Raw genomic sequence first — 23202 nt, 5'->3', positions numbered from 1 at the left:
CGAACAACCAACGAACTATTCAAACTCGACCGTTGAGACGCTACCAATTTTCTCTACTCTTTGGCACTCATTAATGCGCTCTAAAAATTCCTCGGCATCATCCCTCTCACTAGCGGAAAATTTAATATCCCAGTCTTTGAGTATTTTAATTGTTCGCGAGCTATGGTGATGATGCGTCCCGAGGAATTTTTAGAGCGCATTAATGAGTGCCAAAGAGTAGAGAAAATTGGTAGCGTCTCAACGGTCGAGTTTGAGAGTAAGAGTTTGAGTAAGTTTGAGAGTTTGAGTTTCAATAGAATTTTAATCGAATTCCCCGAAAAAATTCTTAAAAATTTTATTAAAAATAGTCCAAAAAATTTAATTATTTAAAAATTTGTTGATAAAATTTTTAATAGGAATTGAATTCCAAGAAACATTCAATTATTCAATAAATTATTTATTTTTGTATTTAAATAATTGAATTCTGGTAGAATTTTCTTATAAACATTGATTTAAAAATAGATTTCAGTTAAAATCTTAGATTATAATAATTGAATTCTTTCGAAGAATTTCATTAAAATTTTAAAAATAATTGAATTTTATTGAGACATTTTTTTAAAATTGTCTTAAAAATAATTGAATTTCTACCAAAAAAACTTTTATCAAAACTTTTTAAAATGTTTGAATTTCTGCTAAAATTCTGATATTTTTGAAAATAATTGAATTCTTTTGAAGAATTTTATTAAGACTTTTGAAAATAATTGAATCACTGCAAAGATTTTTATTATTTTACGAAAATATTTAAATTCTTGCGAAAAATTTTATTAAAATTTCTGAAAGTCATTGAAGATCTGCTAAGAATTTTGTTATTTTTAATTTATGCCAAGAATTTTATTAAAATTTTTAAAAATAATTGAATTCTTGTTAACTTTTTACAAGAATTTAATTATTTTTGAAAATTTTAATAAAATTCTTCGCAAGAATTCAATTATTTTCATAAATAATAAAATTCAATGCAGAATTTCAATTATTTTTAATACAATTTTAATCGAATTTCTCGAAAAATGTAATTATTCTTAAAAATTTTATTAAAATTCGTCGAGAGAATTTAATTATTTTAAAATTTGTGGATAACGATTTTTTATGGGAATTGAATTTTATGAAACGTTCAATTATTCAATAAATTATTTATTTGCATTTTATTTGTATTTAAATAATTGAATTCTAGTAGAATATTCTACTAAAAATTGATTTTCATTTTATAAAAATGAATTTCAGTTAAAATTTTAGATAATAATTAAATATTAAAAGCAATATAGCGTGAATTTTAAAAAATAATTGAATTTTGTAATTAATTTTTTTTTGAAAAAGTTCAATTGAATTTTTTTAATATTATTTTTAGTTTCTATTTTCTAATATGTATTTAATTAAAAAATGTACGAATAATTGAAATTTCGTAAAATTGAATATTGTAAAGAAATGAATTTGAAAATTGTCAAAGAACTTTTTCGAAAATTATTAAAAATAATCGATATATATAGAAGAATTTTGGATAAAAATTCTTAAAAATAATAATTGAATTGATAATGATTTTAATTATTATAAATTATTTTTATTAATAATTATTATTATTATAAAACATGAAGAAATCGATGACTTCGAGTCGAAGACTCGGAGTTATCGATTTCTTCATGTTTTATAGTTATGAAAAATGAAAAATTGAATTTCTAGTTATAAGTAAAATGTTCTCTTATTTGATTCGGCCTGATTCTATTTTTGTCAGTTGGTCCGTAATTTTTAATTTTTGGTCCGTAAAGTCCGTATTTTCAAATACTTTCACTGCTTCCAGCCCTGATTACTATTTACTATTATTGTTTTTATCTATTAATTCTATTGTTTCTACCTGTAAATTATCATTTTTTTACCCCATAAAAAGTATAATATACCTTATAAATTTGTTTCATTTTAATTTGATTATTTTTAAATTCTAAATTGTTTGCAATTAATTAATAAAAATAAACAATTTTTTTACGAATTGAAATAACTTATATATTTCTTTGCAAACCTTAATTAAATTAATATATATGTACAGTATGCATAATAAATGCATAGAAAAAAAACTTACACATTTACGAAATAATATACAAAATGACGAAAAACGCAAAAATGTTAATAATCATTAAATGATTATGAAAATGCATTACACTGTCCAAGTGTAAGTATAGAAACTCCAGCGGCAGTTAAAATCATACACAGATATCTACCTGTTATAGGAACACGATAGAGACGAGCACAAATTTTTAACGACGAAGTATATAATAGAATTGTGTCTAAATCCTGGCCAGACGTTCCTTGATAGACGTAAGGACGAATGCGAACCTCGTGGCCAATATTTTGTATCATTGAACATGTTGTTGTTAATCGAGCTGCCTGAAAATTTACAATTCTAATGATTATTCGAAAACAATTAAATAAATTAAATATATAATAAGAACAAAAAATACATTATAAAAAATAATAATTTAGAATAGTTATAAAAGAATAATAATAAAATTAAAATAAAAAATAGAATCTGAGAAATAATAATAAAATAAAAATAAGAAAATAAATAATAAAACGAAAAAATAGGTAAATTCTAAAAAATACCTGAACGAATGGAACTATTGACAATGATATCCACAGAATTACATTAAGTATAGCAATACAAGTAGCAGGGCTGTCGTGAAAATTAATACTATCGACTTTAAATAACCAGACGATTCCTGCTAAGGCCCAGGATATATTAATTACAGTATAAATGCAAACTGCCGGACCAAGTTCATCATTAAAGTACTTTAGAAGCGTTTTAAATTCGCTGATTTCCTGCAGAAAGAAAAAGAAAGAATTCAAAAATAGTTTTTACTTTAATTCGATAATTAAATATATTGACGATTTTTTATACGAAGAGAAAAAAATTGCTTTTAAATAATTAAAATATAGTTTATTTACGGTTGCCACAAAAATTTCATTTTATTTTCCCCTGTTTTCTAAAAAGAATTTTGACTTTTTCCGTGACCCTAAAGAATATTTTAATTCGCTCTAAAAATAATTAGATATTCAAAAAATGTTTATTTTAAGAATTCATTTATTTATTTAAAGAAAAAAAAGTTCACCTAAAATATTTCTGAAATCCACTTATTTACAATTCAAGTTTACGAAATTATAATATTCCAAAGTATCTTACTAATTCATTTAGTAGTTTAGGCTCTACGTTTGTCTAAATGTCAAAAAAACCAATTTTTTTGAGAAAAATTCAAACATTACCTTCATCCATTCGATTGGCGGTATTGAATGTTGCAGTAATTTCGCCCGAAGAAATGTTAAATGCGATATCAAAAGTTGTCCTTGTAGGCAATAACTCGTGATTATTGTTCCCTGCACCATATCGTGCCACAAGGTACAAATTACTAAAATTATTTTCAATAATTCTTTCACTTTGTGTGGACTATGAAAAGAGAGAAATAAAAAATTAATTTCACAAAAAGGTAATTCGAATAATAGTTAATTAATTAATCACAAAAAAATAATTCAATTTTCTTTCAAATCACCTGTCTTCAACCCATTGAAAACGAATATTTTGTGTGACCATCATGAAAGTGACCGTCGACAGTGCCAAGAGCATCCAAACTCCACTGAGTCCGATAAAGAGCCATAAAATTCTGACAAGTCTCTTTTGATTGCCCCGATTCACAGGCGTCGATGACAGGAGAAATGCCCGTTCCATTAAATTTTGCAGTTGCTCGTTTTCCTTTATTCGAAATAAATAAACTGTGTATAAATATCCAAATAAGTGTAAAGTACTTGGTATAGCGTAATTAAATGCCGCATTTCCGTAACAAAAATCATTCTCCATTGATACTCGCGATGGATTCAATTCCGATTGATATATTTCAATGGGTGGCTTCACTTTGTAACAGAATCCACGATCTCTCCTGAAATTCATTCATTCGAATTAAAATTAATACTTTATTAAATTTAATTCTAAATAATTCAATTTTATTAATCTCTTATATCATTAATCAACATTGGTTGATTAAATGTCATTAGTTCGTATTCAATTATTTATGTTTTTCTTTCTTTCAGTACTTTTTATACGAAAGGGCATTGGCCCTTTTATATATGTACGTGAATAAACAAAATAAATAAATTATTTTCATAAATTATAAATTCTAAAATAAATAAAAAAATAAATTAATAAAACATTGATAAAGTATTAATAATTAATAATTATTATGTAAGTATTACATATTATTTAATATAATATTTCTTCTATGTTGATAAGTGTAAATAATTAAAACTATTTTCGATTTTGGAACTAAATTAATTTCTTTACCTGAAACAAGCCATAAATTGCAACACATATCCGATGCACATGAAAATAGTGACCTGCACTGTGTGAAAATTGACCAAAATACAGTAACACGAACTATGTTCTGAATCATCGCTGCTTGTCGGTCGTAAGCCCATAACTCCCAATAATCTTAAATACGGTCTCAAAATTTTATGCTTACAATAATGTAAAACTGCCGATGTATTTAAATTTTCATAATCTGGCATTTCTGCTATTTCTCCAATCTGAAATGAAAGAGGAAGTAAGTTTAATTAATTATTCCATTTTTTCTAAACAGAAATTATTATAAATAACTTCCATTTTAATAATCGTTAAAAATAGTTTAAATAGTTTAAAAAAAAGGTATACATATAAATGATTGAAAAAAACAAATTTTTATTAATGCAAAATACGGTTAATGGTATTTATTTTATTAAAAAAAATCTGAATTCTATTCTTTTTTATGTCTTGTTCTATGTAAAATTAAAAAAATAATTTATAGAAATTCCATATCACTTTTGTTTTGAGAATAAGATTAGTAGAAACAATTTTTGTACACTTTTGAAAATGATCAAATTTTTTCAAAGAAATTTAATTAAAATTGAACTTAAATTGCATTTTTCTAAAGAATTTTATCAAAAGATTTAAAAATAATTTAATTCTATTAAAATTACTGAAAATAATTGAATTCTTTCAAGAAATATTTTTTTTAAATAATTGAATTATTTAAAGGGATTTTAATAAAATTTTTAAAAGTAATTAAATTCCATCAAGAAATTTAATTGAAAATAATTGAATTCCTCCGAAGAATTTTATTATTTATGAAAAGAATTGAATTCTTGTCAAGAAAGTTAATACAATTTTTGAAAATAATTTAATAGTTTCGTTAAAAATTAAAATTCATTCGAGAAATTTAGTTAAAATTGAATTAAGAATAATTAAATTATTCTTCTTAAGAATTCTATCAAAAATTTTTTAAAATAATTGAAATCATTTAACAAATTTTATAAAAATAATATACTTTATTAAAAAAATTTAATTTAAATTGTACCTATTGAAAATTATTAAATTGCTGCAAAGAATTTTTAAATTATGAAAATAATTCAATTCTTTTAAAGAAATCTATCAAAATTTCTGAAAATAATAATTGAAATCTTTTAACGAATTTTATAAAAATAATATAATTGATTGAAAAAATTTCATTTAAATTGTATTGGAAATAATTAAATTGCGGCAAAGAATTTTATTAATTATGAAAATAATTCAATTCTTGCGACGAATTTTATTTAAATTTTCGAAAATAATTGGATTATTTTCAGGAATTTTATTACAATTTTTTTAAAAGTATAATTGAATTCCGTAAAGAAATTTAGTTAAAAATAATTGAATTCCTCTGAAAAATTCCATATTATTTATGAAACTTATTGAATTCTTATAAAGAATTGTACTCATTAATAAATGATAATAATAATAAATTAGTTAATAAGTTAATATTTTTAAAAATTTTAAATCTGAAATCATTCAAAAATGGAAAATATTTGAAAATAATAATAGAATTTGATGTAATAATAAATAAAGAAATAATATTAAATTATATATATTTTACCTCGGTACTGCGAAGCTGTAAATCCGAGAGCAAAGACGGAGTTGATGATCGCAAACGATCCTGACGATTGTCATCAGACGATGTTGATTCCTTTTCACTCGACGAGCCATTATTTTCCGGTTTTGTCTACATAAATAGAAAATAAAGAAACTTTTAAAACAAATTCAAAATAATTCGAAAAATAAATAAATATCGATACTTCACTATTTTTCGCCATATCTTAACAATTGTCTTATATCCCATATTCAATAAAAAAGAATATCTTCCCTCTAGTTATTCCTCGCGAATATCGAAAGTCAATTTTAATTGAAAATGAGAATCTTCCTCATAACACAATAACTCTAGTTTGAGTGTCGATAAGCGACTTTACATCAACACTCAAACGTTAGAAATAATTGTAAAATTAAAACAAAAACAAGAAAAAAGCAATTAAAACGATTAATAAGTATTATCAGTTATTATCAATAAATAAGAATTATTCCTCTTATTATTATTTATTATTATTATTATTATTATTATTATTATTATTATTATAAAAAATTAGAACAAACTCACCAAAGACATTTTTGTTTGTTATAAAGCATGGTCCTTTTAAACTTTTGAAAAAGAGAGACTTTATGGTATTTATAAATTATTCACCAATACTGCCGCTTTATTGACATATCACTAACACAAGATGACTTTTCACCTCTCTTTTTGATAACTGACGGATCCAAATACTCATTTACTTTAAACACGTATACAATAAACGTAAATTTTTCTCTTTTCGGGAAATAATTAAATTGCCAATAGTAAGAATTTTGTAAAAAAAAGTCAATTTTAAATTAGAAAAAAAAATGAAAAAAAAATTTTTATTTACAATTTACAATCGTTGAGTGTAGAAAAAAACTTATTTAAATTTTCGTTTCCCTATATTATGAGCTGGCCGCAATAGACCTTTGTATTCTCTTCTGTTAATTGTTTGACGGTCGTTTGTTCTTTTCTGATGCTTGCGCTGAAAATAATAATACATTGTAGTTAATCTTTATGTGTGAATTAATAACGAATAACCAATTAAGACAATATTTTCTCGTGAGTTTTATTTCAAATATTTTCTTCTTTGCAATTGTAAATCTTGTGCTTTTTTGAAAATAACTCTTTTTATTAGAGAAAATAAAAATAACTAAAATTTTTATCTTTTTCAATTTCAATTAATTTTCTTTTCTAATATTTAGCATAGAATTCAAATAAAATTTTTTATTTCAAATTACTTTTAGGGTAGGATTTTAAAATTAGATTTGTAATTTTACCTTATCAATAGTAAAAGACATTTGTCTATTTCCACCAGATCCGGTAACTTTCAAATTGTTGTCCTCCTGTTCTTGTACTCTTCTTCCAAGACTTGATCTATTAGCAAAAAAAAATGATATTACAGATTTTCTACAAAATAATTTCATTTACTTTATAATAAAAAAAAATCTATATTAATAATCGTTGTACTCCAAAAACATATTTACACTTTGAAGTTAGTTGTTGACATTATAGTTTCCTAACTTTTTAAATTATTTTTCTTATTAATATTTTCAATTTTAAAATCAAAAAATTTGTGAATAATTAAATTCCTTCGAAGAATTTTATCATTTATGAAAATAATTGAATTCTAGTAAAGAATTTTATCAAAAAATTTGAAAATAATTTAATTCCTTCGGAGAATTTTATTATTTAAGAAAATAATTGAATTCTCGTGAAAAATTTTATTAAAATTTTAAAAAATCGTAATTAAATTCTTTTAAAGAATTTCTTTGAATTTTTTTTCAATAATGGAGTTTCTTTAATATTTTAATTGAAAATTTTGAAAGTAATTGAATTTTATAAACAATTTCTTTCAATTTTTTTTAAATAATCGTGTTCTTAATAATTCAAATTAAACATTTAATTATTGAATTTTATTAAAATATTTAAAGAATAATTAAATTTTGCTCAGAATTTTATTAGAATTTTCTAAAAAATGTCATTCATTCGAGGAATTTTATTACAATTTTCTAAAATAATTTCATTGATTCGAGGAATTTTATTAAGATATAGAAAATAATATCTTATTATTTTTAAGAATAAAATACTATTTGAGGTTTTGACAATAATTGAATTCTTTCAAAAAATTTCTTTAATTTTTTGAATAATAATCGATTTTTTTAATGAGTATAATTAATAATTTTACTTTTAAATTTTATTAAAATTATTAATAGAAAATTAAACTCTTTTAAACAATTTTATTAGAATTTTTATGAATAATTAAATCCTTTTGAAGAATTTCATTAAGTTTTTTTTCAAAATAATATAGTTTTTTCAATAATTTTAATTGAAAATTTTGGAAATAATTGAATTAAACAAAGAATTTTTTTTTAATTACATTCTCATAAAAAATGAGAAAGTCTTGGATTTGTGGAATTTTGAGCAATGTCTAATTTTGGTAAATCTTCACGTTTCATGAAGCCTGAATTTGTTGGAGAGCTCATTTCGTTAAAAAAAACAACAAAAATACAAAATTTTGCATTTTTTAAAATAATCGTCTGTTAATAATTATAATTAAATTTTATTTAATTATTTTTTACTATTTAAACAAATAGTGGAATTGTATCGAAGTATTTATTAAAATTTTAGAAAATAATTGGATTATTTCGGAACATTTCATTAAAAATTTAAAAAAAAAATCAATTGTTTCGAAGCATTTATTAAAATTTTAGAAATAAATTGATTTTTTCCAAAAATATTAATAATTTTTTTTTTAAAATTGAATATTATTCAAAAATTTATATTTGAAAACATGAAGTTTTGTAATTTGCATAATAATAATTGGAATATGATTTTAATAAGACAAATAATAAAAGAATAAAATAATAATAAAAAGTTAAAATAATAATAAATAAAATATGGGTAAGACTCCGTCAGAAAAATTACAATTTGCATGGGGTCTTCGGATTATATTCTGTAATTTGGTGAAGTTGTTATATTTGATAACAAAAATAAGTGGAGCAAAGGATTATTAAAAATTTTCAAAATTGTAAAAGTTACGCCATTTTGAATTTTTTTATAAGATTTTTTTCAAATGTGAATATTTCCGAAACAATTTAACGGATTTTAATAAAATTTAAATATGTTATACTTAAAATCATGTTCTTTCAGAATTTTTCAAAAGAAAAAAAAAATTTTTTGTTTTTCTCAAAAAAAAAGTAAAAAAAAGTAAAAAAAAATTTTTTGAATCGATTTATTAAGCACGGGACTGATTTTTGAGTATTTTTCGATATATAATAAAATATTCCTTATAATTTCACCTTTAATTTACGAAAAAGAAAACGATGGAGACTTTAATAGTTTTCGAGATATTGCAATTTTTGTGGAAGCGCGACCACGTTTTAGTGCCAGCGCAGTATCTTTTACCCGGGACGCCTCACAGTGGGATTTTTTACACTTTACTCTTCAAAATTGTCTAGAGCCTACAAATTTTATTGGTTTTGATGCTCTTGGTCTTAAATGAAAGGGGATAAAATTTCTAAGAGATCCCTTTAAACGGATTTTTAAATTTTTAATTGTTTATTTATTTTTTTGTTACTCAAAGTAGGCTCTAGACAATTTTGAAGAGTAAAGTGTAAAAAATCCCACTGTGAGGCGTCCCGGGTAAAAGATACTGCGCTGGCACTGAAACGTGGTCGCGCTTCCACAAAAATTGCAATATCTCGAAAACTATTAAAGTCTCCATCGTTTTCTTTTTCGTAAATTAAAGGTGAAATTATAAGGAATATTTTATTATATATATCGAAAAATACTCAAATATCAGTCCCGTGCTTAATAAATCGATTCAAAAAATTTTTTTTACTTTTTTTTACTTTTTTTTTTGAGAAAAACAAAAAAATTTTTTTTTCTTTTGAAAAATTCTGAAAGAACATGATTTTAAGTATAACATATTTAAATTTTATTAAAATCCGTTAAATTGTTTCGGAAATATTCACATTTGAAAAAAATCTTATAAAAAAATTCAAAATGGCGTAACTTTTACAATTTTGAAAATTTTTAATAATCCTTTGCTACACTTATTTTTGTTATCAAATATAACAACTTCACCAAATTACAGAATATAATCCGAAGACCCCATGCAAATTGTAATTTTTCTGACGGAGTCTTACCCATATATTAATTAAAAAAGAATAAAAAAATATAATAATAATGAAATATAATAAAAAAAATTGGTAGTAAAACTTAACATTTTAAACATGCAAATAAATTAAAAAATTTACTTGTTGCTTTTACGAATTTGCAGTCTAGAACCATTGAATTGAACAGTTTCTTTAATTTCGAATAATTTAGATTTTTTTCGACTCTGTTCATCCTTCTCTTGCTCTTCGTCTAAATTTTCCTCCTCCTCCTCCTTCTCTTCCTCCTCCCTCTGTCTCTTTCTCTTCAACATTCTGTATTTTTTCTGCACTTCTTTTGTCCAAACCTTCTCGTCATCAGAACTACTTTCCTCGAAATCTTCATCTGCACTAGTTTTACCTTCAAACGAACGAAAAAAACGAAAAAATATATTTAAGCAAATAAAAGATGTCTATAAAAATAAGATTTCTTTTTTGAATTTTACTAACCATCTTCTTCTGCCTCTTCTTTTTCTTCTTGTATTGCAGCCTCTTTCATTTTTTCTTCTTCTTCAAGTTTCTTACGTTTACGCTTCTCCGCATGAGAAATCACAGGATTTAATAACATGTATTCTTCCGCATTTGTATCAATTTGGAAGTCTGGATTTGTGAATAATTCCTTGAAACGATCGTCCTGCATTAAATTCTCTACTGTTTTCTTCTTCTTCGTCTTATCCATGTCCATATATTTCAAAGCGAGATCCTTATTAACAGCTGGTAGAGTTTTCTCCAACTGGATTCAAAACAATAAAAAGAAAGTTAAGTTCATTGAACTACGAGACTTCGCATTTGTTAATTAAATAAAACCAAGTTTCAATTTTTCAGAATAATATTTTCGTGAATTCGATTATCGTTAAAATATGTTAATTATTATTTACAACTAGAAAAGAGCTAGAAAAAGGATCCAAATAGCAAATAAAGTAGTAAATAATAATTTTTGATGGATTGGGAATAAAACGTATTTTAATAGAATAGAAAAAACTTACGTGAATTTTACTGGCGCGCTCCTCGGCAATCTTTTGCTTAATTTTCTTTCTTTTGTGCTCCTCCAAATCGAAGGGTTGCAAAAGATCCCGGGCCTTTTTATACAAACTTGTGTGCATATAGAAACCGTGCATATAAGCTCGCAGTAAATTGCTTCCCTTGAGATGAGAAAGACCCAATTCGTCGAGTTCTTTTTCAGTAATGAATTTATAATTATCGTAAACAATTTCCTGTGTCTCTTCCTCCAATTCTTCAGTGAGATTATCCAGAAATCCACACCATTTTGGCGCCGGTCCCAAACTAGGAATATAATACGTTTGTATTTTTGCGTCTTCATTCGCAATGAAGAACATTCCCGTATTTGGAACAATGCAGAGATCATTGAAGTACGAAGTCGCTTCCACTGCCGTTAATAAATTGCCCTGCAATATTTTTTTTTTTTTGTTAGAAAATGTCATTAATAATAATCATTAGTTTTAGAATGATAAATTTTAGTAATTAGAATTTTTAAATAAATGCAAATAGAATTTTTAAATTATAAATTTTAATAGAATCTATTATTAATTTTAGTAATTGAAAATATGAAGTACTTACATTATTTTTCTCCCATATTCTGACAATGGAACTGTCCATTGAATAAATAAGATCCATATTCTTATGGAATTCGATATTTTTAATGGGCAAACCGTAATTATGATCCTTGGTTGAAAATGGTTTGTTTGATCGTACATCGTAGAGTAAAATTTGACCAGTTGCGGTACCAACGGCCAGAGTTAAACCACCTTGACAATTTAGTGCCGTGACCGAAGGCACTGATTTTAATCTATAAATTATCAATTTTTTCAATAATTATATTCCTTTGGCTTTATAAAAAATTGCAATTATTTTGCATAAAAGAAAATAATACTAACGAACTATCCTGTGAGACGCAATAAAAACCACAATCAAGAGTTCCAGTTTTATTTCTCGTTCGAGGATCCCAGGCGTCGACTTTTCCCTCCTCAGTTCCAGTGAAAAGCATATAATGAGCTGGATTTATAGTACATTTATTTATCGAAGAAGCCTCCGATGAATAGGACTGCAAAAATTGACCTCTTTCCAGATTTAATCGGTAGATTTCATTACTGTCGAAAAATAGAAATTTATCAAAAAATTTCGGATTAAAAACGTCTATAAATGTTTAAAAAAAAAGATGAAAAAAGTTTATATACTTTTAAAAACGTCAGAGTTGACACAAAAATTTAATTTTGTTTTTCTTCGACTTTTTCCTGATTTCCAGACAAAATTTTGTCATTTTCCCTGACACTAAAGAATATTTTGATTCACTGCAAATATTATTAGAAATCGAGCACTCCGAGTCTTCGACTCGGAGTGATCGATTTCTTCTTGTTTCAAAATAATTAAAGATGACTAAGTGATAAAATCATTATTGTATATTATAAAAATATTGTACTTCTTCAAAATTATTTTCATCATTTCAATTCAATTAAAGTTCTTTGAGAATTTTCAAATCTATTTCTTTACAATTCAATTTTACAGAAATTTCGATTATTCGGGAAATTTTTCAATTAATAACATATTAGAAAATAAAAACTCCAAATAATTTTTTTTAAAAATTAATTCTACAGAATTGTTAGTTAAAAGTATGAAAAATTAAGATTTTCGAAGATTTTAATTTGAATCCTTTTCAGAATTCAATTATTTCTAAAAATTCATGCTATAAGTAATACTTTTAATATTCAATTATTTTCTAAAATTTTAGCTGTAGATAATTCATTTTTAAATTAATTTTTATTAGAAACTTCTACGGGAATTCAATTATTTAAATATAAATTAAATAAATAATTTACTTAATAATTGATTACTTCTTAAAATTGAATTCTCATACAGAATTTTATCAACAAATTTTTAAATAATTAAATTCTCTTGGAAAATTTTATTACAATATTAGATATTGAAAATCATTAAATTGAGGGAAATTTTTGAAAGTAATTCAATTTATGGGAAGAATTCATTTTTAAATAAATTTTTATTAGAAAACTCTACGAGTATACAATTATTTAAATACAAAAAAAATTATTTATTGAATAATTGAATGTTTCTTAAAATTGAATTCTCCTAAAGAATTCTATCAACAAATTTTTAAATAACTAAATTCTTTCGACGTATTTTACTAGAATTTTTAAGAATAATTCCATTTTTCGACGAACTCGATTAAAATTGTATTAAAAATAATTGAAATTTTGCCAAGAATTTTATTAAAATTTTTGAAAATAATTGAATTTTGGAGTAGAATGTTATTATTTTTTATAAAGCTAACTGAAATTTTGACGAGAATTAAAAAATTTTGTTTAACATAATTGAATTTCTGTGAAGAATTTTATTACTGTTGAAAATAATTGAATTTCTGCAATCAGTTGTAACTTCTCCAAAATTCAATTTATTTTAGTGTTTTTAACTAAAATTCTTCTATAAATACATTATTTTTAATAATAAATTAAATATATATTAAAAAATTTAACTAATTTCAAAAGAATTTGAATTATTAATATTTTTCAAAAATCTAAGCTATTTAAAATTTCTAATTAAATTCATTGAAAATTGAAATTTTATAAAATTTCAAATTGAAACCTTTTGATGTTCATCAATTTATGAAAATTGTAAACCCAACTCTTTTAAAATTCAAGTAATTTTGAAATATTTAGGTAAAATTATTCATTAAATAATTTCTAAGTATTAATTTTATGATAGTTAATCAAGAATTAAGTTATTTAAAAAGAAATTGTTTGTGAGAAATAGAAAGTGTTGAAGGTTTTGTATTAGAATTTGTAGTAATTTCATAGTTTAAGAGGCAAACAAAAAAGACACCAAAATTCAGAATTTTCTTCTGAATTCTAAAAATTTAATTTTTTCCAGTACTTTTAATAAAATCCCCGACTTTTCCCTGATCTGTGGCAACCCTGAACTTCTATTTTAAATTAATTTAATTACCTGTCTCCTACGACAAATAGGTCACATGACGGATAGTGATATTTCATATCACGACCAAAACGTGGAACTCGTAATCGAAAATATTTCCCCGCTGCTGAATGAATTTCGACATTTCTATCGTCTTGTAAAAATACGAGCTTCAAACAAATAAAATTGTTATAAAATTAAAAATAAGATAAATTATTAAAGGTATTTTATAAATAAAAAAACAAAATGAAAAACAAACAAAAAGTTGTGATTTTTAAAATACTAACTTTACTGTAATCGTCAGACAAAATCTCGAACGTAACCACTTCGGCATCGAAGCATCTTTCAAATTTAAGAGATAAATTATTTACGTCGAAGCATTTTACTCTCGGTTTGTAAGTCCCAGTGGCAAATACATATTGACCGTCATTTGAAGTTCTCACACTTGTACTAACTACAGGCATATCAAAGTCTTGAATGAGCTCAATTCTCCTTCTGATGTCTAAAAATAATACAAAAACATACAAAAATTAGTGAAACTTATCTAAACAATGCCTTCATGAGAAAGCAATAAGTACGGCTTAATAATTATTGAATTTTTTATAAAATCATCAAGAATAACTGTTTTTGTTAATTTAATTTAATACGTTGACTCACCAACATGTTTTTTGGCTAAACTCCTTTTTTTCCTGTCCGTTAACCACTGCGATTAGAATTGAATTATTAATTTACTGTATAGTATAATAAATGTATTCAATATTTATATAAACATAATTATATGCAATATATAAAAATAAAAGTATATGAAATATAATATATTATAGAAATTATTTTTAAATGCGTGCGTAAAAAAGGTAAAAAATGAAAACATAACCTAAAAGGAAACTTACCTCTGGAAGAGATCTCCCAGCGCTTAAATTGTAAATTTTCACATTATTTTGATTTGCCACTTGCATGATTACGCGATAGAATTACTTATGCACACTAACACAATGCATAATTTTTATTAAAAATTTAAAAAACTGTTATTTTCCGGGACTGGAAGACTACATTTGACAAAAAACTGTCAAGCACATGGAGCACATGGGCAGCAAAATTTATAGGTTAGGTTCAAGAATATTTCTTTATATTATACCTTCTGTTTTCTTTTCGCAAACCCCGCAAAACTTATAGTTTTCTATTAGGCAATTTATCATTGGTAATTTAAATAATTTTGTTAGTTATGTTTAAAAAATAAATAAAAATATAGAGAATATATTTCAAAATGTGTTCTTTTGAAAATTAGCGCTTATAGCGAAGAACCAATCAGAACACGTGGTTTATGTTTTTAAAATAAGCGGCAATTTTTAATTTAAAAAAATAAATTAAAACATAACGAAGAAGTTTTTTATTTAAAAAAAAGAAGAAAAAAGAAGTAAAAGAAGAAGAACTGGAAGGGAAAGATGTACAGTTGTAAGGGAAAGATAAATAAAATAAATTATATTTATGAAACTAAATATTATCTTTTAATGGTAAAAATCTATAATTCAACTCTCAAGAATTTTAAACATTCGCTCATTCTTTCACTTTTAACTTTTGAATTTAACTCTAATAAACAAAATACGCAATCATTTGTATTTATAAAACAAAAACAAATTAATTACAAAATTCGTTTAAATCTATATCACAAAACAGATCCTCATCATCTAATAATTTGACCAAATCATTAGAATTTTCACTAACTTTGTTTTCATTGCCCTTCAAGTCATTTTGGGGACAATTATCGCCATGAGAAAAAAAAGAATCGAGGCGCATTTGATTTTTTTTTATAAAAGCCGATGATGATGATGATGAAGAGAACGTTGATGGAATAGTGCAAGGTTTCGTTATTAAAATCCTATTTGAATTTGAAGACGATTCTCCATTGACAAATTCATCAATTTGCTTTTGATCGCTGTCAATGGCAACCTGAACGGAAACATTATCGTCCTTGACCGTAAATTCCTGATCTAATCCAACTTGATTCAGAACTTCATGTTTCCTTTGAATTTTCGGCCATAAATAATCGTCGACTGTATTTTTTCCAATTAAATATTGAATAACAACGCCTCGATCTTGTCCTATTCGATGGACTCTGTCTTCAGCTTGACACAAAGTCTGTAGAAATATTGTAGATTAGATTAAATTGTAAATTGATTTTTGTTTTTAAATAATTATGTAAACTGATTAAATTTGCATATTTGTAAAAGTTTCAAAAAGATTGTATAAGTTTTTCATTTTTTTTAATTATATAAAATATGCTTACTCCTGGATTCCAGAATAATTCAGCGAACACAACGAGCTGAGCGGCTGTCAACGTAATTCCAGCGTTTGCAGCAGTTATCGACAAAACGGCCACTAAAACTTCTTTCTCATCCTGAAATCTATCGACGAAACACTTTCTCTGCTCTGCATTCGTTCTTCCATCAATTCGAATGTACCTGAAAAAATATTGAAATACGTAAAAAATTAAATTATCTAAATTATCTAAAGTAGAATAAAGTGTAAGTGGAATAAATCTCACTGAATTTTCTTTGTCTCGATGACATGGCAAATTGCGTCCAAAACTCCTTGATGATGAGCATAGACAAGAAATTTTTCTCCCGTCTCAAGTAAATCGGTGACATAATTACTAAAAAATTAAAATTTATTCAATTAAAAATTCTATTTTGTTTATTTCTTTTCATATTTAGAAAGTTGGAATTTAAAATTCAACTATAAAAAGTGTTGAAAAGTAAAAAAAGTCAGTACCAAATGGCTTTTTTCTTTGTGACGCTGGATTCGCTGTAATATTTTAAAAGAGCACTGTGCCTCTCAGAATTTGTTAGAGTTTTCTTTTGCAATTTCATTGCCATTTCTTCCATTTCTTTAGTGCCGGCTTTTATCAATTGCGGATCCAACACAACGACTTGTCTATAACAGATAAGAATTAGTAAAATTAATTAATACAATTTTTCGCAATTTTTAAATTAAATTATTATTTAAAATTTAAATGACACTCTCTTTTAAATCAATTCTTATTAAAAATTTCTATGAGAGTTCAATTATTTAAACAAAAAAATAAATAACTGATAAAAATTGTAGAAAATAATTGAATTGAAATTTCATAAATTTAATTTTTGGAGAAGTTAGAGAAAAGTTAAAAAGTAATAAAACTTTAAACTTTTGATTTTTAAAGAATTAAAATTTTTAATACAGAGAAATGTTTAAAAACCTAATTTTTGGTGGAAGTTGTTGAAGAACGTCACTCTTGATTCTTCTTAATAAACAAAAGGCCTTTAAAAGCAAATCCAACTCTTGTAAATTTGACGAACCAGTAAAATTCCAACCAAATGTACTTTTAACCCCATCACAATAACGAATTCCAAATTCAGTGGCTCTGGGAAAAAAGAGACAATTTAAAGGCGTGCAAATTTATAAAATGAAACTGAAATGCTCGTAAATTACATCAAATTGTTTTTTATATTAAAGTATTTAACATCCTCACCCCATGAATTTTGGAAAAATCAATGATATCTGCGAATAAAGTTCCATTGGCCGCGATAAAGCCGGAGTTCCACTGAGAAGAATTACGTGATTAGCGAGTTCCACAATTTTCTCTGCTGCCTGATATCTCGCTGTTTTACTACTTTTTAGAAAATGTGATTCGTCCTAGAACGAAATTTTACAAAACTTACTATTTAATTTAAAATGCCAAACGAAAAATATTATTCATATGTAATTATATGTAAATATTTATAATTTAAAATATTGAAATTAAGATCCAAAAGTTCCGAATGTTCAAATAAACAAAAAATATTTATTTAATTATTCAATAATTTTAATATTACATATTTTGAATATTTAATTCAACAATAAAATTTGTTTTAACAAAATACTTACAAATATTACAACACCAAAAAATTGATTTTGAAAAATATCAATAGAACGAGATAATAAATCGTACGAAACAATGGTAACTTTATCAAATTCAAAGCCTCTATCTTTTGTAGTAAAATGGTTCACTTTCTGTACAGGAACTGAAGGGAGAAATTTGAAAATTGCTTCTGACCATTGGTATCTAAAAAAAAATGGAAATTATTCTTCGGGTTTTAAAAAAAACTTGAGATTTTAAGTGACATTTTAAGTCCTTGAGGGCCAAAAATTTGATGTCCAAAAACTTTGCCATCGTCATGAGTTAGTAGAGGAGAACGGGGCGAGGCAGCCAACGGGGTGAGGCAGCAAATTGCTTCTTATTTCTGCATAATTTTTTCAAATCGTGCGCTATTGATAATGTAGACTGCTTATGGTAGTTTACTTTAGTTGCTAACAGATAGGCATTATTGCTGCAGCAGTTTAGCAATGACAGTATCATTTATGAAAACAGACTTTTTGGATGTAACTTTTCTAAGAGTTATTTTGGTGATTTTAGTTAATAGAGTTACACGAATAAAATTCTTGTAAAGTGATTTTTAATGCAGAATTTAGTGCTGAAGACGATGGGGTTAATGGAATTGCGATATTTTTAATATTACGGGTTTTGTGGATGTTTTCTTAAAAAAGTACTCGTGGGGTTAGGCAGCCAACACTAAATTTTTCGTCTTTTTGAGTTGATTTTATTGGTTCTTCTAAATGTTTTCTCTTTTTTTCCTACTCCAATACATTTTAAACTTAACATTGAATTTTATAAACCATTTTTTAAGAATAACAAATTTATATTTCCTTAAAATGTTAAATTGAATTTAATTAATGTTATTATTATAATATTATTTATATGTAAATTTTTGAATTTTACTAACAAAATAAAAGTAAGTTAAGGACAACTACCTTGTTATGTTTCACTATTTGTAACTTTAAGTTATGTTTTTTTAACTATTAAAATTGTTGGCCGCCTCACCCCACGTTTTTTCAAATATGCCAAAATGTGGTCCTTTGGGAAAAGGGTTGTAAAAATTTTTAAGTGCAACCTACGTCAAAATGTTCTATGGCGATTTTGTAGCCAATAAGACAAGCTTTCTAACGCGATATTAAAATTGAAAAAACTTATTTAAATAACTGCTTCGCTAACCAAAATGTGAAATCTTGGCTGCCTCGCCCCGTTCTCCTCTAATAGTTAAAAAATGTAAAGGTAAGTTAATTTAAAAAACTAAGGAAATAAAAAATATAATCGCTTCATTTTATAAAAGACAAACTAATAATAAATTAAAATATTTATAAATTTTTAAAAGTTTGAAAATCAAATTAAATCTTTTATATTTTATTTTAAATTAGTATTACCTGACTGAAGATGGTGTCACAATAAGTAATGGCCATTCATCTTTATAATAATCAGCAATTCCTAAAGCTTGAATAGTTTTTCCCAGTCCCATATCATCTGCTATCATTAAGCGACCTTTTTTCGTTATTCCAAAACTGCGAATAAAAAAATTGTTATTAAATTTAAATTTTATTATATAGAATATACTGAAATATTATTAAATTAATAATATTGAATTTTTACCTAATTCCTTCCTTTTGAAAAGGCATCAATGATTCCATCAGAGTCTCATCAATAGAAGAAAAATCGACATTCGTTTCCGTCGGTTGATTTGCTTTATCAAAAATCTGAAAAAATAATTTATTTATCACACTATTTTAAACAATTCCAGGCTTCGCACTCGATAATTATGTTTTAATCTTCAGAGAACACATGGGGGTTTTTTGACCTCACGCTTTTTTACGAAAAGCTTTTTATCTTTTTTAATATTTTTAATAAGGATTTTCAAGTATACAGACTTATTCTACGAAGTTTAAACTATATTTAAAAAAATTCTTTAGTTTGATTAGATGAGCAGTTTAAAATTGGTTGAGCTTTGAAAAATGGTCTAAAAAAGAGGTGTGTTCTCCGAGGGTGAAAAAAGTCGCAAAAAGTAGCTTTAAGACTAAAAAAAGTAGTAAAAAAATATCGATAGCAGCTATTAAAAAATTAAATTTGACGGCTAAAAAAACTCGTTTTACTCAATTTACAAAAATTTGATTCAGTATTTCCCTGACTTTTTCCTAATTTCTGTCAAAAATATTTACTTTCTTTTCTTATCTTAAATTAATTGTAAATTTAACTAATCTTTTTAAAATAATTACCAGAATTTAATTTCAAAAAATTTTAATTACAATTTTTTTTCATAATTTCTTAGTTAAAAATATTCAAAACTGGAATAATTTTTGTTGAGTATATAATAAAATAATTTCAATGTAAAATCTTTTTAAAATAAAATTATTCAAAACTTTAAAAATTTTTTGAACATTATTGAATTTCTGAAAAGAATTTTATTAATTTTGAAAATAATTTAACTTTGTGATGAGTTTTATTATTTATGAAAATAATTGAATTATTGCGAAGAATTTTATAAAAAAATTTTAAGCAATTGATTCTTTTTTTAAATTTATGTGAATTCTATTTTACATTATTGAATTCCTCTGGAATTTTTATTATTTTTGAAAATAATTGAATTTCGGCGATGAATTTTTCTATTTATAAAAGTAATTGAAATCTTGACCAGATTTTTAAAAAAATTTTAAACATAATTGAATTTCTACGAAGAACTTAACTACTTTTGAAAATAATTGAATTCTTATGATGAATACTAATAATTTATGAAAATAATTGAATTTTGCAATAAATTTTATTAAAATTCCTAAAAATAATTGAATTTCTGCTGCTAAGAATTTTGATATTTATGAAGATAATTGAATTCTTTCGATTAATTTTATAAAAGAAATTTTAAATAATTATTTTCTTTCAAAAATTTTTTATGAAAATTGCATTGTAAATAATTTAATTTCTGTAAAGATTTTATTTTGTATGAAAATAATTGGAGTTTTTGCAAAGATTTTTATTAACATTTTTTTCTTTAATTAATTGAATTCTTTTGTGAAATTCTATTGAAATTGTTGATTTGAAAATAATTGAATTTCAGTCATGAATTTCATTATTTGAATTGAAAATAATTGAATTCTTGCAAAAAAAGTTTCTTAAGTTTTATCAAAATATGTTGAAGTGATTCTAAGGATTTTATTAAAATTTTTGAGAATAATTTTTTTTTATTTCAATTATTAGCGGATTTAACTAAAAGAAAGAAAAAAGTAGCTTTTAGTATCAGAAATCTAAAAAAGTAATTAAATAGCAAATCGTAAAAACGTGTCAAATAGTAGGTTTTATTAGATGAGTGCGAAGCCTGCAAATCTTTCTTTAAATTTTAAAACGAACTTTATATTTACTTCTTTGGTAAATTTTGGTAGGCCAGTTATTCTGCAATCCGATCGTCTTATAAATTTTTCAAATAGAAGATTATAATCTTTTAAATGAAAATGCCATAATCGCTTTTGTGAATCTGAAAATATTTAGTATTTAATATATAATTTTATGTTTTATGCAATATAAATTCTTTAATACATAATTCTTTTTAATGTGCATATTTGAAAACAAATGAACTATAATATTAATTTCAAATTAAAAAATATAAAAAGTAAATACAAAATTTACCATACGCTTTGCTGGGAATAGTTTTAAAAACTTCAACAAGTGCTGATGAATATTTTGTAAGCTCTACTCCAAATCGATTATTTTGAATCATAACACAATTTCCCGTCACAACATCAGTTTTATTATTCCCATAAAATTTATTTGTATTCAAGGGATCAAAGCGTTTTTGTGTTGGTTTTTGTCGAAATACACCAGACTTGTTCGGAAATGAATTTGTCGATGATGTTCCTTGAAAATTTGTTTTATTCTGTAAATTAGGCACTGGCACTTTTGCTGGCGTATTTTCTGAATTTGTATTTTTCTTTTGCTTCAAAGCCAAAGCCGAAAGTCTTTTCTTCTCGATTTCTTCCTTCGAGTACATTTTTGATTTTGTCTCAGAGATTGGATTTTGTGAACACAAATATATACAAAATAAATTTCAGTAAATAAATTTTTTTCTAATCACGGCCAACCTGAAAATTAAAATGAAATAGAATTGAGTAATTTGTAAATTAAGTTTTTATTTTTAACATTAGAGAATAACATATTGAAATATACATATATATTTATATTGTCAAAATTTGTAGGTTATGTTATTTGTTTTGAACAAATGTTATAAAAATATTATAAGAAAAAAAGAATTACAATTCGAAATTTTTTTACAAACATTTTTTAACGGTAATTTTTATACGCGGTAATCCTATTCTGTATTTTTTTTAAACTAATCTAACGCCATAAGTAACAATTTTCTGGGTTTGTTTCCCTGGTTTCCCTGGTTTTCTGTCAACTCTCAACTGTGAAAATGGTGAAAATTACGCATATACTATATAGTCGGTAATGTAGAATGAACAACTTTAAGAGGGAAATTCAAGCAATTTTAAAATTATTAATAACTAAATAATCTTCGGCGTGAAAAGCAATATTTAATTTATTATTATTAACACAAAAATTTTAATGTTTTTATTTCTTCAATTTTTAAATAATTTTATTCACTAATTGACTATTATAATTAATTATTATTTGCTAAAAAATTAATAAAATAGTTCGAAGCAATTCAATTATCTTCATAAATTAACATTTTTTGTTAGAATTTTCATTTATTTTCATAAATAATACAATTTTTCGAAACAATTTTCAAAAATTTTGCTAAAATTCTTCGCAAAAATTTGAATGGATTTCTATGAAGGAATTTAATAATTCAATTATTTTCAATACAAATTTTAACTAAATTCCTCGTTAAAATTGAATTATTTTCAAAAATTTTAATAAATTTCTTTGAAGGAATTCAATTATTTTCGAATTCTTTGAAGAATATTCATTTATTTTTAATACAATTTTTAACTAAATTCATCGAAAAAATTGAATTATGTATTTAAAAAAATTGTAATAAAACTCTTCGCAAGAATTCCATTATTTTCAAAAAATTTAATAAAATTCTTTCCAAAGAAATTAATTTATTTTTTTCAATGCAATTCCAATAAAATTTTTCCAAAGAATTCAATTATTTTTAAAAATTTTGATAAAATTCATTAGAAGATTTAAATTATTTTCAATACAATTTTAATAAAATTTCTTCATAGAATTCAAATATTTTTTAAAATTTTTAATAAATTCCATGACAATAAATAAATAAATCGAGATT

At 24.1% G+C, this 23202-nt stretch overlaps 3 protein-coding genes across 5 annotated transcripts; all 3 read right to left on the bottom strand.

The window, feature by feature from the left end:
- Positions 1 to 2014: 2014 nt before the first annotated feature.
- Positions 2015 to 6648, bottom strand: LOC122509890. Of its 2 annotated transcripts, none has more exons than XM_043624199.1 (7): positions 6159 to 6423; positions 5955 to 6080; positions 4352 to 4593; positions 3567 to 3950; positions 3283 to 3463; positions 2626 to 2841; positions 2015 to 2409 (listed from the first exon to the last, which is right to left on the bottom strand). In XM_043624199.1, the coding sequence occupies exons 1-7, from the start codon at positions 6195 to 6197 to the stop codon at positions 2167 to 2169; spliced, it is 1431 nt and encodes a 476-aa protein (XP_043480134.1). In that variant the 5' UTR covers positions 6198 to 6423; the 3' UTR covers positions 2015 to 2166. The 2 variants fall into 2 exon arrangements, with proteins under 2 accessions (XP_043480134.1, XP_043480135.1); XM_043624200.1 differs by lacking the exon at positions 6159 to 6423 and adding an exon at positions 6510 to 6648 and having other exon boundaries at positions 2016 to 2409.
- On the bottom strand, positions 6510 to 15159 carry LOC122509889 (nucleolar protein 10). Its single transcript, XM_043624198.1, has 11 exons — positions 14953 to 15159; positions 14720 to 14765; positions 14350 to 14564; positions 14096 to 14232; positions 12016 to 12228; positions 11699 to 11927; positions 11107 to 11526; positions 10571 to 10853; positions 10226 to 10481; positions 7244 to 7340; positions 6510 to 6948 (listed from the first exon to the last, which is right to left on the bottom strand). The coding sequence occupies exons 1-11, from the start codon at positions 15016 to 15018 to the stop codon at positions 6844 to 6846; spliced, it is 2067 nt and encodes a 688-aa protein (XP_043480133.1). The 5' UTR covers positions 15019 to 15159; the 3' UTR covers positions 6510 to 6843.
- A 385-nt stretch (positions 15160 to 15544) lies between these two features.
- On the bottom strand, positions 15545 to 22361 carry LOC122509888 (SWI/SNF-related matrix-associated actin-dependent regulator of chromatin subfamily A-like protein 1). Of its 2 annotated transcripts, none has more exons than XM_043624195.1 (12): positions 22228 to 22361; positions 21582 to 22033; positions 21317 to 21429; positions 19560 to 19663; positions 19337 to 19471; positions 17963 to 18140; positions 17568 to 17731; positions 17295 to 17459; positions 16832 to 16993; positions 16605 to 16712; positions 16347 to 16521; positions 15545 to 16198 (listed from the first exon to the last, which is right to left on the bottom strand). In XM_043624195.1, exons 2-12 carry the CDS (start codon positions 21940 to 21942, stop codon positions 15698 to 15700), a joined length of 2166 nt encoding a protein of 721 aa, XP_043480130.1. In that variant the 5' UTR covers positions 21943 to 22033; positions 22228 to 22361; the 3' UTR covers positions 15545 to 15697. The 2 variants fall into 2 exon arrangements, with proteins under 2 accessions (XP_043480130.1, XP_043480132.1); XM_043624197.1 differs by having other exon boundaries at positions 22206 to 22350.
- Positions 22362 to 23202: the final 841 nt, after the last annotated feature.

This window comes from Leptopilina heterotoma, unplaced genomic scaffold (assembly GCF_015476425.1).
Source record: "Leptopilina heterotoma isolate Lh14 unplaced genomic scaffold, ASM1547642v1 Lhet_63, whole genome shotgun sequence".
Lineage (NCBI taxonomy): Eukaryota > Metazoa > Arthropoda > Insecta > Hymenoptera > Figitidae > Leptopilina > Leptopilina heterotoma.
This window is presented reverse-complemented; position numbering and strand designations above follow the sequence as displayed.